The sequence below is a fragment of the Ceratotherium simum genome, chromosome 25 (genome assembly GCF_057802395.1).
Source record: "Ceratotherium simum simum isolate JZ-2026a chromosome 25, ASM5780239v1, whole genome shotgun sequence".
Lineage (NCBI taxonomy): Eukaryota > Metazoa > Chordata > Mammalia > Perissodactyla > Rhinocerotidae > Ceratotherium > Ceratotherium simum.
The window spans coordinates 21946636-21960526 of NC_141924.1; the positions used below are offsets into that span (position 1 = coordinate 21946636).

Sequence of the window (13891 nt, forward strand, 5' to 3'; positions counted from 1 at the left end):
GAGCTAACATCTGATGCCAATCCTCCCCACCCCCTTTTTTTTTTCTTGTGGAAGAGTGGCCCTGAGCTAACATCTGTGCCCATCTTCCTCCACTTTATATGGGACGCTGCCACAGCATGGCCTGACAAGCAGTGTGTCGGTGCGTGCTCAGGATCCAAACTGGCGAACCCCGGGCTACCGAAGCGGAGTGCACACATAACTGCTTTCACCACTGGGCTGACCCCCGATCGTATTGTGACTTTATAGTCAAAGGAGGAGTTTTGGAATTGTTTTACTTGCTTGGATTGCATTAAAACATTCACATTTTAAAATTTAGTAAATTATTATTGGACCATAAGATTTGACAAGGATTAAATTGTCCACTCAACTTTTAATAAATTGGACCAATGGAGCTCATTCTACTGAGACTGTCTAAAGCAATACCACCACCTAGTGACTTCTCTTCAAATATGACAACTTTGAAGATGACAGTTTGGCTTCTCCTATCAAATTAGGACAGGCGGTTTAGATATGACTATTTTAGGAAACAAGTTTAATAATACTGCATAATATATGTTTAAGTTAACTAATATTTATGGCATTAGCTTAAAAACTCATTTCATAATTCAACAAATATTTGTTTAGTCCCTAAGTGCAACAACAAAATAGTGAACAAAATAAACAAAACTCCTTGCCTTTATAGATGTTAACATTCTAGTGAGAAGTAGATAATAAATAATAAGCAAGTAAATTATAATATGTTTAGTAGGTAGTTCTATTTAAAAAAATCAGGATGAGGGGGATGTAGGGTAGATCGCAATTTTATTTTATTTTTTTAATTTATTTTTTGTGAGGAATATCAGCCCTGAGCTAACATCCATGCCAATCCTCCCCTTTTTGCTGAGGAAGATTGGCCCTGAGCTAACATCCATGCCCATCTTCCTCTACTTTGTATGGAACGCCATCACAGCATGGCCTGACAAGCGGTGTGTTGGTGCACGCGTGGGATCTGAACCCGGGCCGCCAGCAGCAGAGCGCGCGCACTTAACTGCTAGGCCATGGGGCCGACCCTAGACTGCAATTTTAAATGGGATGACATTTGAGCAAAGACTTGAAAGAGGTAAAGTTAATTCTCATGCTTGTCTGAAGAACAAAATTCCATACTTACAATCTAAATATTTAGCTTTAATTCTAGTATGCTGCTATGATTCTGCTTCCTCAGTATTTCTCTTTAGTAAGCAGGAACTATAATACCAGGTCAATATTAATAGGAACGACTACATTTTGAAAAATGGTGTTGCCCTAAAGATAATATACCTTTCCTGCAGGGTAATGGCTGTCTTTAGTTAGTATCAGAAAAGATAAAGGAAGTGGTAGTTTTATCTTATTTTTCACCACCTTAACGTGACCTTCATGCACTGAAAATGGAAATTTCCTATGAAAGTAGGAACTGCTCTAATCTTAGGAATTGAGGAAAGCAAGGGGTTAGGTGGAGGTGGGATGTAATCACCAATAAAGATTAGCTAAGTTTCTCTAGGCTATTTATGGCTTTGTTATTTATAAATTTGTCTCAACGCTTTTTGAAGCCATTTTAATCTTCTGTCTTCATATCCTTGGGTTAATATGCGCCTCTAAAAGTTAGACATTTCATGATTCGCACACCTTATAGGCATAGCCTAAGGCCTTGAACATATGGTCAACCGAAAGTTATCTTATTTGTCCTAAACCTACTTCAGAAAAACTTTAAAGGGTAGTACCTTGTTATTTTGGGTTTTTTTTTTTAGATCAAAGGTTTCTGTGAATAGAGAAAAGATTTTTGTTTTGTTTTTGATGCATCCAGGACATTAGACCAGATCTTTACTGACAAAGCAAAGAATTAAATGAGTGAATTTTGTGTGTGTGTGTGTGTGTGAGAGAGGAAGATCGGCCCTGAGCTAACATCTGCCAATCCTCCTCTTTTTTGCTGAGGAACACTGGCCCTGGGCTAACATCCATGCCCGTCTTCCTCCACTTTATATGGGAGGCCGCCACAGCATGGCTTGACAAGTGGTGCGTGGGTGCGCGCCTGGGACCCGAACCAGAGAACCCCAGGCTGCCACAGCCGGGCGCCTGCACTTAACCGCTTGCGCCACCCGGCGGCCGCTAAATGAGTGAATTTTGAAACACAAAGTTTTTGATCAAAGTGCCTAAAGGGTTTTTGTTTGGTCTTTATCACTACTGTTTCCATAGTGACTTGTAATGAAGTGCTTAATACAGATTATGAAAGGCTGAAATGCCATTCAACAGTCAATATTAACAATGCTTTTTAATTTGTATATAGCACTTCAGTTTACACAGCATCCTCACATACATCTAATTTGCTCATTAGGTTCAGAATATACAGTGTGAATATAAAGTTTGTAGTACATCTTTCTTTTCAGTTCCCTTTTTAAAGGAATCTCTATTTTCAAGGAACTACGTGCATTGTACGGGAAACATAAATCTGACAGGGACATAAATTTGAAGTAGCAATGGCCAAGATCTTGCCGAGACAGGGACTGGAGGCGGATGAAGAATATCTGAGAAAGATCGCTGGAATCATAAGCACGCTGAGGTCCTACAGTGGACAACACAATGCTTACAAAGCAAAGCGTTTAAAACGCCTAGGTGTACCTGAGTCACTCCCTCTCTCCTTCCCAAACAACAAAACAAAAATAAAAAACAAAACCAAGCCTTTTCTTACAATGAAAATTTCTATGAATTTATGATTTGGGAGCGGCGACGGGAGGCGAGAGCCATAGGCACATCTAGTTCAATGCCTAGGCAGCTGCAAAGGTCTGAAAATTGAAGCCAAAAACAAGAGACAGTCCATAAACTTAGAATGGATGAAAATCTCTATTATAGATAAAAACATAACATGCAAAGATGGTATTTGGAAGGAGATCCAAGAACGTGTTAAAGTGGTTATTTCTAGGGACAACTGCGGGATTGGGGGTTAGGGATAGGTTTACTTTTCTGTGTACCTTTACGAATTTTTAAGACACGCATGCTCAACCTTTAAAAAGATTAGAGTCTAGGAGAAGCCCTTCTCCCTATTCTCTAGGTGTTGCTTTCTACCTCCCAACACAGTTCACTGTCAAGACCTGTATTACTCCCAATCGACGCCCCCGAGGGAACAGGTCCCCAGGCCCCATGATCGGGACCAGTCCGCCCACAATACCGAGTCCGGAAAAGTGGTCACGCGCTTAGAGTCAGCTGGAAGAAAGCAGGAGGGGCTCTAACGCTGGCCCTGCAGGCCACCGCGACGCCAAAAGTCTCCAGTTAGCGGCCTCAGGTGCGAGGCTGTCTCTCATCGGTGGCGAGGGATCCTCCTATTACTATTGCGTAGTCCTATTTCCTCATCGGAGAGCGCAACCAGGGAAAGCAGAGTCGCCCCCTCAGGGCGCCTCCGGCCCTGCAACTTCCCCGCCGCGGCAAGCTGCGGCCGCGTCCAGTCGAACTGCCGCATAGAGGCCAGACTCGCATTCTTGGTTGGCGGATTCGCCACTGTTTGGTGCTAGAATTTAAAATGAAAATTCGAATTTCCCTGTGTCGGAAGCCTTTCTTGTCCAAGAAAACAGAAGCAGGAGGGGCGTGGGGCCCTTGAATTTTTTTCTGTCTCCCGGCTTCCGCAGTATCTACGCCCAGCGCGCGGGGCACCTGCGTCGAAAGCGACGACGCGGACGCTCAGGCCGCCGTTCCCGGCGCGCAGTCGCGGCGGCTCCTCGCTCCCGCCCCCGCCGGGAGTCCGACGTGGAAGTTGCTGGCGGACCAGGCTTCCAAGGAAACCGCCTGGGAGCCGGAGCCAAGGCGAGCGGAGGTGGCGGCGCCGGGACGGGAATAGGAGTCGCTGGCGAGGCCGGGGCCTGTCTCTGACGATCGACGAGGGCGGACCGACGTTTCATCATGGGTCAGGGATCTGCGAGGGGCGCCCGGGCGCGCTCGAGGGGCTGCGGCCGAGGGCTGGGGCGGGGGGGTCGAGGGGCGGGCGTGGGAAGCCCAGAGTAGCCAGCTTCTCAGGCGGCGGGTCGCTGAGAACTTAGCTCACCTTGGCTCTTCACCTGGGGGGCGGTCAAGAGCCTGCCTCCAGCGTTCGCCCCCGCTCGTAGCCCTTCATCGCGGCGGGGTCGGGGTGGGGGCAGCGGGGGTCCGCGGAGCGCTGCGGCCGGGGAGCCTGGGAGTCCTCTCCCCTGACCGTGAACTACTCCTTCACCCCCTCAGTCACCCCCTGGGCAGAGTTGGTCTTGCGAAGCCTGGCGACGTGTCACTCGCAGGTTCGCCGAGGTTTGTTGGGTGAAAAATGAGATCTGACCCCATAGTGGAAGCTTGATTGCCTCTCCCTCCCTGGTGGCTGGGACTGCGTCAGTTTAAAAAAAATCCAGACAGAGGTGCTGCTCGTAATGTTGTTTTATAGCCAACTTGGCATTTGTGTGCTTATCTATAGCTTTTCATGTGGGTAATAGAGTAAGGCGGAGAAGGAAGTGGGGAGAGTATTACTGGGCAGTGAATGAAATTATAATCTCAGATTTTGGGGTGCTAATTGAGGGAACTACATTGTCATCACAAGCGTCAGGTAAAGCCTCCCTCCCCGCTAGAGCCCAAATGAAGGTGCAGATTCTTTAACTTGTTTACAACTCTGCAAATGGTGCAAATTCTTTGGCTTATTTAAATCCCTCCGCGGTTTTCTTGGGAGTTGACTTCCTGCTCTGGAACATCACAAGCGCTCTCCTGTCTCTTTCTATAACCCCCTTGAGTTTTGTTGCTCCGCCTCTTTTTTACTTGTAAAAGATAGGAAAGACTTTAAGTCAGCCTTTTCTATTATACTTTCCCCGAGGTTCTCTAGTCCATGTTGTGTTCATTTATCCAGACTCGCAGCTCTTAACTGGGCCATCTCTTTGTTAAATAACCGCGTGTTGTGAGTGGCATCACTTCTGTTGTCAACTGTTCCTTATATTAGTGTAACTTTCTTTTTAATCTTTTCTAATGGCTTTTGGTGGGAAAGGGCCGAAATGCTTTTTTTTTTTTTTTGTAATTATAAAAGAAAAATTTTATTTTAAAAAAGCTTCTTTCTTTTGTTAACAAGAATAATAAAGAGTGTAAATTTCCACCTCCCTTACTCTTAGGGGTTATTTTACTTAAACACAAGCGAAATCAATCAATACCTTAACCCGTTACCAGGAGGCCCTCCTGAGATAAAGGATAATTTTTTAATTTTAACTTTAATTTTTTTCTAGCTTTATTGAGATAATGATTGACGAATAAAAGTTGTATATATTTGAGGTGTGTAATGTGATGTTTTGATATGTGTGTACATTGTGTAATGATTACCACAATCAAGCTAATTAACACATAGTTACCTTTTTTGTGTATATTGTGAGAACACTTCAAGATCTCTCTCTCAGCAGATTTCAAGTGTGGAATACATTATTATTAACTATAGTCACCGTGCTGTTCCTTAGGTCTCTAGAACTTATTCATCTTATAATGTTTATACCCTTTGATTAACATCTCTCCCATTTCCCTCACTCCCCCAGCGTCTGGTAACCACCATTTTACCCTCTGTTTGCAAGTGCTTTTATATTACACAATACCTTGCATATAGGAAGCTTTCTGGAATTATTTCGTGATGCCTTGAATGTAGCTTTATTATTTTTTAAAATGAGTTTTCTCTCAATAGTTTTTGTTATTTTTGGCTTCTGTGTCTCAGTTTCTTGTGCTAGTTATATTGCTAAACAGAGAAATCTCAGTGATTGAAGGTGGTTATGATGGTACTGCTGCTGTGCAGTAATAATAATTGCTTTTCATGTTCGAGGACCTCAATGTCCCACTGTCATTCTGATTTGCTGTTTGGTTTTTAGGGGTAGTGAGGAGATCATGCTGCGGTATACCTATTAATTAGAAAGTGAGCTCCATGAGGGCAGGGGTCATATTTCGCTTATTCTTGAGTGCATCTTCTGTGCCTGCCTGATACAGTATCTAGAACATGGTAACAATCAATAATTAAAAACTTGTTTGATGTTAAATAATATATTTCATTGGGAGCAAAAAACGCACCTATGAATCTAGGAAAATATTGTAATATTATTTAATTTGGTATAGTTTTCAAAGGGCAAGATTAAATGTTTGGTGGACCTAGTTCACAAAGTGATACTGAATACATTTTTGCTTTTACTATTTTTTTAGGTGGCTTTTTCTCAAGTATTTTTTCCAGTCTGTTTGGAACCCGGGAAATGAGGATTTTAATATTGGGATTAGATGGAGCAGGAAAAACTACAATTTTGTACAGATTACAGGTTGGAGAAGTCGTTACTACTATTCCTAGTAAGTGTTGGTATGATAAACTAATTACAGGGGCTTTCTGTTTTTCTTCCATCTAACATAACTTTATTTCGAAATAAATAACTCATAAAATAATTGATAAGGTTTGTAAAGTTCTAGTATGAGTATTGTAAATTTGTTTTCATAAGCTGAGAGGCAGTTTGGTATAATTTAAGGACCCCTGTACAAGGCTGGGTTTTGCTGTTTAGAGTTGTTTTAAAGATTTTTTTTTTTTTATTTATTCATTTTTTTCCCCCCAAAGCCCCAGTAGATAGTTGTATGTCATAGGTTCACATCCTTCTAGTTGCTGTACGTGGGACTCGGCCTCGCGTTGGATGGAGAAGTGGTGCCTTGGGGCGTGCCCGGGATCCGAACCCGGGCCGCCAGCATCAGAGCGCGCACACTTAACCGCCAAGCCACGGAGCCGGCCCAAGAGTTGTTTTAAAAGTTGGCTTGAGTTAAGCCACTTAATCTCATTGAGAGCTAGTATCCTCATCCATAAAACAAAGATAATAAATATCCACTGGTTTTGAGGGGGAAATAAAGGAAGTACATAAAATACTTTGTAAATATCTGTAAAGAATTATATAGATGTTAAGTGATATTACATGCAAAGTGTTTTTTTTTTTTCTGTATTTGTTAGTATTTTAATTAAGATTCATTTCTCTTAAGTAATTCCATTGATTACTTGTAAAGATCTGAGTTGAAGAGACTGAGGGTTGAATTAATCTGGTACCTAAAAATATCCAGAGAAGAAACAGTCCAATTTTAAATCAGTTGTTGATATCTTAGAGAAATAGTCTAAACAGTCCTGTTTGACTACATAAGAATACTGTTCTGTTATTTATACTTTTTTCATTTGTTGACCTGAATTTACTTAGAGAAGATTAGTATATTTAAACTAAGTTTAAGAGTTCATAGAGTTAGCTCAAGAGTATTTGAATTGTGCCTCTAAAGTTACTCTGTCACTCAAGGTATTTCTATATTTAGTAGTATTTAAATTTCCAGATTTAAAAAAAGTGTCTAGCTTTTATGAAAGAAGAACTTTTTAAACCCTCTGGCATCTGTTATTTCTTTTTGCCACCTTCAATAAATTTCACTTCCCTTGGTTTTTGCTTCTCAAAATCGCCCATCTCTGCTACCGTTAAGTCTTGGTGGCCCCTGCAGTGCACACAGCCCAGTGGATTGCATTTCAGTGAATGCCACTTTACACCACACTCTTATCCTTTGCATATAAGCAGTGTTCCTAATCATGGTGAAAATGGTGATTACACTCCTACCTAATTCTGAGGGAGACATCATGAACTTGCTTTATGGTTTTTCACTCGGGTTTGTTATAGTATAGTTATTTTTTAGTTGTAATAGGCATACTTGCCATATACTCCTAAGCATCATTTACCAATATAAACGAATCTATAACAGAAATTAATTGTCCAGTTACAGCTGTAAATAATTTTTTACTTTGATTTTTTTAAGCTTGTAAAATCTTAGTAATGTCTGCATATATAACTCCTAAGATTTTTTAGCATCCTCTTCATTCTCCCTTAGATTCCTTTCAATGAAGAGTGGTATCCTGCCTCAGCTGTGTGGTGCCAGAGCTCCACCTAAGAATGGCAAAGGGGTGGGACGCCCTTTGGCCATCCAGCTATGACCTTATTACAGATGAGCTATTGAGGAAGTCTGCAGAGGGTCCATGAGATTGCCAGCCTTAGAGAACCCAGCTTCCATAAAGCAGAATACAGCCATTGCTGTTTTCTTATCCACTGAAATTTAGACTCGAGGCTTTCTTGGTTTTATTCCCTGTTTATTTGCTACCTACCAAAATTACATTTTTTGTTAATACATCTACAACTGTCCTTTCTAATATAACTTTCTGAACACTTTAGTATTCCAGTACTGTATTATGAGGGGAGTTTAACATAACAGGATTTCCACTGAGCTAAGAATTATATATTTGGGGATTCTTATATAACCTGAAGGTAGCGCTGATCTTGCTATGTGCGTGTGTGTGTATATAGCACAGCATATTGTCTTATCTTAAATGGAGTAAGTTCTCAACCAATAATGTGATTGAACAATTACCATTAATTGCTGAAACTCCATTAGATTGGATACTTGGAAGGTGGAATGCATTAGTCTACATACACTACTGATTTGATTTCTCTTACAGCCATTGGATTTAATGTTGAGACAGTAACGTACAAGAACCTTAAATTCCAAGTCTGGGATTTAGGAGGACAGACAAGTATCAGGTATGGTACAGAGACCAGATTATTTTGTGGTATTTAACACTTACTGGCTCTTTTAGGGATAACAGCAGTAAACCAAAATATATCTTCTTCTCTAATTTAAATGGGAGCCACCTAGTTTAAATGAGGTAAAACTGCCTATTCTCTCAATTGAATTAAAATCTAAGGAAGCCAGTTTTTCAGATATCACGTAAATGAAAAATCTTTTCATAAAAATCTCCAGATCTAATTACTGCAGTAGTTTTTAACTAAAAAGGGTCCTCCATTTAGTTCTTGTCAGCCCCGTCCTTTGTGAGACAGACTATTTTGGATTTCATACAAAAACCTTTCAGGGGCACTATTTAGGGCTAATGTGAACATAGATGCCCTCAGGTCTCCCACCCAGCATTCTGTGCTTGACATGGCACCTGCCAATGTTTGGTGACTGTCAGTGGTTGCTCAGGATGGTATCATCTTAAAAGATAGTAGTGTATTGCCCAAGCATCTTGCTGCCGTTTAACTCATTTCTTGAACCACTTTTGAGTCTATTTCTAATTTTAGCTATTTCTACTTTGTGATGTCTTCAGTGATCAATTTAATGTTTAATATATAAAATCATATTAAAAACTTTTTTAAGAACCCATTCCTCTTAAGGAGTTCCTAGTTAAAGATTTATAAGATGTAACAATCAGATCTGTGTATAACTTTGTCAGTACATTTAGTGATTTTATAGATTGCAAATATATTCTCTCAGCCTAAAGTCAGAACTCATTCTGAAACTCCTTGGTCCTGTGATTTAGTGTTTATCAACATTCTTTCCACCCCATCACATCTGAGGGGTATGAGATATATCCATCAGAAACAATGAATCATTATGGCATTGATTCTGACATGAGTGGGGCAGAATTGGCATGTAAACCCACCCCGACCCCGCATCATTGCCAAATCTTAGCGTTTAAACTGACATATCACTTTTTTCTTTCATATAATAACATATTCTCTGTTTCTGAATTTTTTTAGGCCATACTGGAGATGTTATTATTCAAACACAGATGCAGTCATTTATGTAGTAGACAGTTGTGACCGAGACCGAATTGGCATTTCCAAATCAGAGTTAGTTGCCATGTTGGAGGTAAGAAAACTTTATTAAAATGTGAGGAGGTCATTTATATTTGCTTGCTGTTTCCATTGTTTATTATCACATGCAGGAATAATTAAAAGGAAAGCAGGGATTTTTTTCCCCATGCCTTTACTATCATTTTCTTTTATGCAAATTACTTCCTATTCCAGAAATACTGTTGGGGAGAGGGTTGGCGACCACCCCCCCCAAAAAAAAAATCCAGCCTTGTAACTCCCTTTAAACTAGATTCTTTGATTTCCAGGAATTCAGAGCTGAACTCTTTCCAAACTGAAGTAACTATTCTGTCACTCCTATGAAGTGATTTTTTTAAAATGTCATTATTTCTAGATGTATAAATTAGTTTAGGAAAGCAAATAAGGGTATAAATAATAAGAAAGCATATTTGTTTGTTTTAGAAGCATTAAAGTCCAGAGAAATAGGTATTTTTGGGTGTCTGGCATTATTCTGGGCCCTGCTTACCTCTCCCAGCTTTATCATTCTTTACTCTTCCCTGTGTTTACAGTGCCTCAGCCACGCTGACCTTTCTGTTCCTTGAACACACCAAGTGTGCACACCTGATACCTGGCTTAGGGCTTTTTGCACTTGCTCATCCTTCTGCTTGGATGCTTTTCCCCAAATCTTTGTGTGGCTCCCTTGACAGCATTCATCTCACATGTTTCTTCCCCAGAGAGGAGTCTATTATTCTCTAACCCTTTATCCTACTTTATTCTTTGTACCACTTGTTTCTTTCCATTATCTTAAAATATATTTGTTTACTTATGTCTCTTACCCTAAAATGTAAGTTCTTCAGGTTTACCCTAATATTCCTGATGTGTGGAACAGTGTATAGCACTTAATTAAGAAGTCAGTATGTTGTATTCACTAAGGTTCATGATAATTTATTGGCTAACTGACTGACTTAATTCAGAGGATACATTAAATAATCAATTAAAAGTTTTAAAACTCTCCATTTGTTAAATAAGTTTTCAGATGTACTAATGGTTAATTTAATTAATAATTAAGTTGCCTTTGCTATTAAGTTTCCTTTTCCCACCAAAATATGATTCTGAATTTATCCGTTTATCCAATCATTGAATGTTTGAATAGAAGTTCTAGGCCACTTGATTACTTAGGTAGAGGGATTCTCAGAATACTTGAACTTGTTATTTCTTGGACTACTGACTTCTTAATGGCTTCCAAGTTATAAATTGCAGACCTAATAGTTTTAAACTTTTGCTTAGTTTTTTTCACAACATAGCATCATATTTATCATAAGAGCTTCTTAGACCAAATTCAAGTATAAGGAATTTTAAGGGACTGTTTAATTGCCTTAGGTATAATAGATTTTTAAAATAAAAGCTTTATTTAGATGTAATTTACATGGTCTAATGGATTTTTATCATATAAAGTATTGCATAAAAGAAATGGATTATTTTCATTTTCTGGTTCTTGAGTTGTGCTGGATTGTTGTTAGGTTATTTGTGGTATTAGGATTTGACTTGTATAATTTTATGTAGAAAGAACTGAAAATTGTATTCATTCTTTAGGAAGTAACTTTCAATTGATTCAATCAATAAATATTATGTGATGGTGATGTACAGGTAGAGTATGGTCAGGACTAATACATTAAATCTTAGAGACACAAAATCAATATGCTTTATCTTATTGGTACACAAAAATAAATTCTAAATGGAGTAAAGAATTAAATGTAAAAAATGGAAATCAGCTGTAAGAATATGTAAGTGAATATGTTTAAAATTTCTGGATACAGAAAGTCTTTCTAAATCAGAGGATTGGAAGGAATTACAAAAGAAAAGATCGAATTATATTAATACAAACAAAAAATCCCAAAAGCTCAGATGCCAAATAATACAAATTAGGGTAAAACGGAACCAGGACACAGTTTTACAGTGACTAAGAATATTCTTAGTCATATCAAGACCTTTTGCAAACGTATAGAAAAATGAGCAAAAGGCATGAACTTAAATTCACAGGAGAAAAATATATTGCTAGTAATATTTGGTATTTCCTAATACTCTAATAATAAACAAACATATAGTGAGATGCTATGTTTAGAAAAATATATAATTTTCAATTCTACCAAGGCTACATTGAAGATGGGCACTGTCATACACTGTGGTGGAGCTGAAATTGTTACAGTCTTTCTGGAAAGTTTATTAATATATGTAACAAGAGCCTGAAAACAATTTCATACTTTGATTCCATTTTTAGAGAATTGTATTAAGGAAACAGAGATTCACACAAAGATTTCTGTATGACTCTGTCACTTGGGTTTCTCTAATAGTCGAGTGAAAATCTAATAAGAGTCTAATAGTTGAAAACAGTTATATAGTTTATGAAGTGCGTGCACTCATAGTGTAGAGTATATTTAACCATTAATTTTTTTGAAAAAATTGTGATGGTTTGGAAGAACATCTACAACTTAATGTTTAGTTTAGTTTTTAAAGCAGGGTATGGAACTATATTTAAATGTGATCTTAAATGTATAAGTGTGTTTACTAAATAAACTATAAGTATGTGAGCTACAAAGCAGTAGACAATATACCCAGAATGTTAACGGTGCTGATGTTTGGGAGGCAGGATTATGGGTGAAGCTTCTTTTCTTTATACTTCTCTGTAATTTCAAATAATTTATAATGAACATTATATATTAATAATTAGGAAATATACTTTTAAAATAATTTATTTTTTTGCATTTCTTCCTGAAGGGAGCAAATTGATTAGAGGAAATTAAATATGTTCTATTTTATTTAGGAAGAAGAGCTGAGAAAAGCCATTTTAGTGGTGTTTGCAAATAAGCAGGACATGGAACAGGCCATGACTCCTTCAGAGATGGCCAGTTCCCTTGGGTTACCTGCCTTGAAGGACCGAAAATGGCAAATATTCAAAACTTCAGCAACCAAAGGCACTGGCCTTGATGAGGCAATGGAATGGTAAGTATCATGTTTCCAGAAGCCATCTGTGCATTTGTATGTGTGTGCAGCTGTGTACATACGTGTAATTTCCCTTTAGTCTTAAGGATGAAACTCAGATTACTTAGCATCTTATCCTATTAAGTTTCTTCAGCCTGTTCTCCCGCTGGTCTTCATGTGCATCTGCTTTTATTTCACCCACACCTACCTGATTATAGTTAGGTACACCAAGTCTCTGCCATTTTTCTAGCTTTTTCCCTGCCTCACCTCACCCTCCAATTCCTTATTCTTCAGGACTTAGGTTAAGGCTCTCTTCTTCTTAAGTTGTCCCTGACATATCTCCATGCCCACTGCCTTACCACACACAGTTAGATGTCATTGTCACAGATCAGTGTAAATAGTACTTGTTACACTGCTTTATAATTGATTTGTGCACCTACTCATTAGATCATCAGCTTCTTGATGACTGAGACTAGTGTTCACCTCTGAATTATCCACATCTGGCCTGGCTGTAGTAGTAGCAGCCTGGAAAGTAGATATTTGGTCTTTTTTGATTATTCATTCAAAGCACAGACAAAGTAAAAGCTAAAAGACCCTCATGGAAATTGAGTCCATAACCTCATTCTTCTAATATAACTATCTTAGCCTTCATCATTTAAAGTGCTTTGGAATCCACCTCCAGTATAAAATATATATTATAAATGATCATGCTCTGTGCCTGAAAGGTTGGAATTAATTTTATGAAACTGTTCATTTTCTCTTCACAGGTTAGTTGAAACATTAAAGAGCAGACAGTAATTCAGTCACCTCTGCTCCTCTGAAACGAAGACCACATCACATATCCCTTTGGAAACAGCTAAGTGTGCTGCACACTGCTAAACGTGAAAACTGTATGATTGTTGGCATATACTGAACTGACGGCAACATTTGTAATAAATATAAAAAATAAGTATTTGGTTGGAAGGGTAACTCATCGTGTTTGAACCAACTGAATGTCCTGTGTAATGTAAAATATTCCTTTCTTGGTTTCTTGTGTTAAGGTACATATTCTTTGTATGGAATTCTTCTTTAAATAGAGTCCTATTAAAGAATGTACTCTTATTGAGGGAAAAAAACCCTCCTATTTTTGAATTAGTGGTTGCAGCTTGTTTGTATAAACACTAATAAATATCTTAACTCAGATTTTTTTCCCCTAAAATGAGTTAAGTTTTTCCAAATATTAGACTCAATAGAGGACAGTGTGGGTAATAGTCTTCATTTGCTTAATGACCACTTTATTTAAGCTGTTTAGTTTA

General features: G+C 38.6%; 1 protein-coding gene across 1 annotated transcript; it reads left to right on the plus strand.

The window, feature by feature from the left end:
• The first annotated feature begins 3732 nt into the window (after positions 1–3732).
• On the plus strand, positions 3733–13778 carry ARL1 (ARF like GTPase 1). The gene is made up of 6 exons (XM_004418020.3): positions 3733–3907; positions 6181–6318; positions 8486–8567; positions 9564–9675; positions 12439–12617; positions 13364–13778. The coding sequence occupies exons 1-6, from the start codon at positions 3904–3906 to the stop codon at positions 13392–13394; spliced, it is 546 nt and encodes a 181-aa protein (XP_004418077.1). The 5' UTR covers positions 3733–3903; the 3' UTR covers positions 13395–13778.
• Positions 13779–13891: the final 113 nt, after the last annotated feature.